This window comes from Papaver somniferum, unplaced genomic scaffold (genome assembly GCF_003573695.1).
Source record: "Papaver somniferum cultivar HN1 unplaced genomic scaffold, ASM357369v1 unplaced-scaffold_117, whole genome shotgun sequence".
NCBI classification, from domain to species: Eukaryota; Viridiplantae; Streptophyta; class Magnoliopsida; order Ranunculales; family Papaveraceae; genus Papaver; species Papaver somniferum.
Window position 1 is genome coordinate 8,870,212 of NW_020620714.1, and position 2,732 is coordinate 8,872,943.

The 2,732-nt window shown below is 33.5% G+C and overlaps 1 protein-coding gene across 3 annotated transcripts; it reads left to right on the forward strand.

Moving 5' to 3' along the window:
* Positions 1 to 938: 938 nt before the first annotated feature.
* LOC113329584 lies at positions 939 to 2,469 on the forward strand. Of its 3 annotated transcripts, none has more exons than XM_026576442.1 (5): positions 939 to 1,058; positions 1,251 to 1,504; positions 1,741 to 1,838; positions 1,916 to 2,005; positions 2,140 to 2,469. In XM_026576442.1, exons 1-5 carry the CDS (start codon positions 979 to 981, stop codon positions 2,215 to 2,217), a joined length of 600 nt encoding a protein of 199 aa, XP_026432227.1. In that variant the 5' UTR covers positions 939 to 978; the 3' UTR covers positions 2,218 to 2,469. The 3 variants fall into 3 exon arrangements, with proteins under 3 accessions (XP_026432227.1, XP_026432228.1, XP_026432229.1); XM_026576443.1 differs by having other exon boundaries at positions 2,182 to 2,469; XM_026576444.1 differs by having other exon boundaries at positions 1,046 to 1,132; positions 1,188 to 1,504.
* The last annotated feature ends 263 nt before the right edge of the window (positions 2,470 to 2,732 follow it).

A 2,732-nucleotide genomic window follows, 5' to 3' on the forward strand; every position in this document is an offset into this window, starting at 1 on the left:
TTTTGCAAGTCCGAGTGAGATAAAATATTAGGGGATTAGTTTCCTTTAAATTTGAAACAAAATCTCATGATTTAAAGTGGCGTCTTATTTTGATAGTACAATGGGATGCGTATGCCATTGGTGGGACTGGAGTACCACCACATTAACGGTACCTCTGTTGATAAAATTATTGTTACCACCGAAAACTTGGTCAATTGAATTTTAGATGTTATGGTTGTGATGGGTTTCAACTACAAATAAATTATTAATGTTACGAGTTCATTCTACGATATGAACTACTACGAATAATCTATTAACATTACGAATTTATTTTACAAAATATATCGTTAAAATGAACTACAACTGATATTATGAGTTTGTTCTACGATATAAACTACCATATTTTATAGTGGCGCTCATCGTTAGATATGAACTTCAATTACCAACATGACGAAAATCAATTCTTCAAAAATAGTAAAATTTGTTGTACAAAATATAAACTACCATACTTTATAGTGGTGCTCACTACTAGATATGAACTGCAACTACCAATATCACGAAAATCAATTCTTCAAAAATAGTAAAAATAGTTCTTGTTGTGTAGATTTTGTATAATATTTGTTAATTTTTAATTTTTGATATAAGAGTGTTTCATCTTTAAATTTTTCTTCTTCCTCTATTTGGACTTATATCGTAGTCTGGCATTTTAAACCCACTATGAACTGGTGGTCATAGAGATACAGTCTATCGAGCAATATAGATTCTATCACCAACGATAAAATCTCCGGTCTCCAGCGCATCTCTGTACGCTTCTCATTCCAATATTTTAATTATTTTGATAATTTCCATATATAATGGGTCCCACAGTGGGGAATTACATGTGACATGACAATCTCGAATCTATGCCACTTCCATAGGACCTGGCCTACGGCCGTTGGATGAAATTTGAACTTTGCATTTAGTTCACCACTTGTTGTGCACAGATTGACCACTCGGCTCATGAGTTTGTATTTATATGCATATTCATTCGTTGTGTATTCTCATTTCACTAGCAAACCAATCGCTATTTTTTTTAATAGGTATTTTATTCTCTTCAATGTTCTCATGCAAAATTTTCTCCTTTACATCAAAAAATCCCAAAGCAAAAAGAAAGTTTTCACTCAAAACTATATGAAATTAATTAGCAGTACTTGACCGCATCGTCAAAGTTCAGTTTAGATTCATTAATCTAATTTTTGGTGCGCTTATATAAATTTCATTTGGGTAAGCAGGAGGATGGCTGGTACTAGTAATACAGTTCCAACTTTTACCGAACCTATCAATCTAGTTCTTTTCGGCAGAGTTGGGAATGGAAAAAGTTCTCTTGGCAATAGCATCATCAGAAAGACTGAGCTCAAAAATGGTGAAGCTGTTAGTGCCAAGGCATTTGAAGCAAAGGCTGCAGAGTCTGGTGTCACAAGTGTATGCAAAATGGAGACAACTACCCTCCATGATGGCCAAGTTGTTACTGTCATTGACACTCCATGTATGTCGAAAAAAATATCTAGCTGAACTGTGAAGCCAAAGGAGTTCTCTTTATGCGTAGCACAGACCTATAAGCTTAGAGACTTGCTAATTATCGTGTTTGGTATCCTAGCACAACCAAATTTGTACCCTTGAAGTTGCTCAAGATTAACCTTAAGTGACCAAATCCAATCTAACAATCAATACTGAGTATTGAAGAATATATCCAAGTTTCTAACATGATAAACTGTTTCTCAGGGTTGTTTGATATGGAAGTAGGTGTAGAAATTTTAAAGATGGTTCTAGCTGCAAATGGTGGAAAGCCGTTCACAAATGAATTCTTTGAAGAGTTGAAGGTAAATCAGTTTTTGTTGTCACGAGCAACTAATAAATCGTTAATCACATGATATTGACAGTGATCTCTATTTTCCAGAGAGAAGCCTCGCGAAGACCAGAGACTGTAGATCATAATTTAAATATGTTTATGCTGTTTCAACAGAGGATAGCTGAGATAAATAACGCGGTAAAAGTTAGACACTACTGTTAATTTCATTTTTAACTCTTGCGAATTTTGTTCTGTTGTCCGTTTGCTTTTATGGATTTGCAGTTTGTAGACATTTAACCACCAAGGTTACATGTATGTATATTCTGATGCAGATTACGAAGAGATTTGATGAGACAATCAAACTGATAATGCAGGATTTAGAAGACGAACGATGTGCCAGATTTACTTGATTTAGAATACTAACGATCTACCAAAAAAGAATTAAAAGAAAAGATGTTAGTTGATTTAGAATACGACCGATCTGCCAGGAAAGTATTAGAAGAAAAGGGTGGCACTTCGTCGTAATTGTAGTATACAATGAGTTTGGTGTTTAATCCAAGTACAGTTTCATTAGATTGTTGAAGGTTTTCATTTTATTTTATTTATGATATAATAATCAATAATGCAATCGTTAGATTGTTGAAGGTTTTCATTTTATTTTATTTATGATATAATAATCAATAATGCAATGTTAGATTGACAAGTGGGACTGCAGAACTCCAATTTTAAACGTATTTTCTCTGTTTTTCAGTGGGGGAAGGGAACAAAATGTGAAAAACACTTAATCTTCATTTTAGTTTAGAAAGCCATTTCTGCAAACAAAGAATTACGTAGTTCTACAACTAAATGAAAGAGGGAATAGGGCACTCTCAGAATTGAAAACAAACATTTTTTTGAAAATAATTATCAACTTGAGATCAGACTG

Coding starts and splice junctions, on each gene's coding strand:
- LOC113329584 (XM_026576442.1), top strand. CDS start 979: ATGAGTTTGTATTTATATGCATATTCATTCGTTGTGTATTCTCATTTC. Junction 1,505..1,740: donor TACTGTCATTGACACTCCAT/GTATGTCGAAAA, acceptor ACTGTTTCTCAG/GGTTGTTTGATATGGAAGTA. Junction 2,006..2,139: donor TAGCTGAGATAAATAACGCG/GTAAAAGTTAGA, acceptor ATTCTGATGCAG/ATTACGAAGAGATTTGATGA.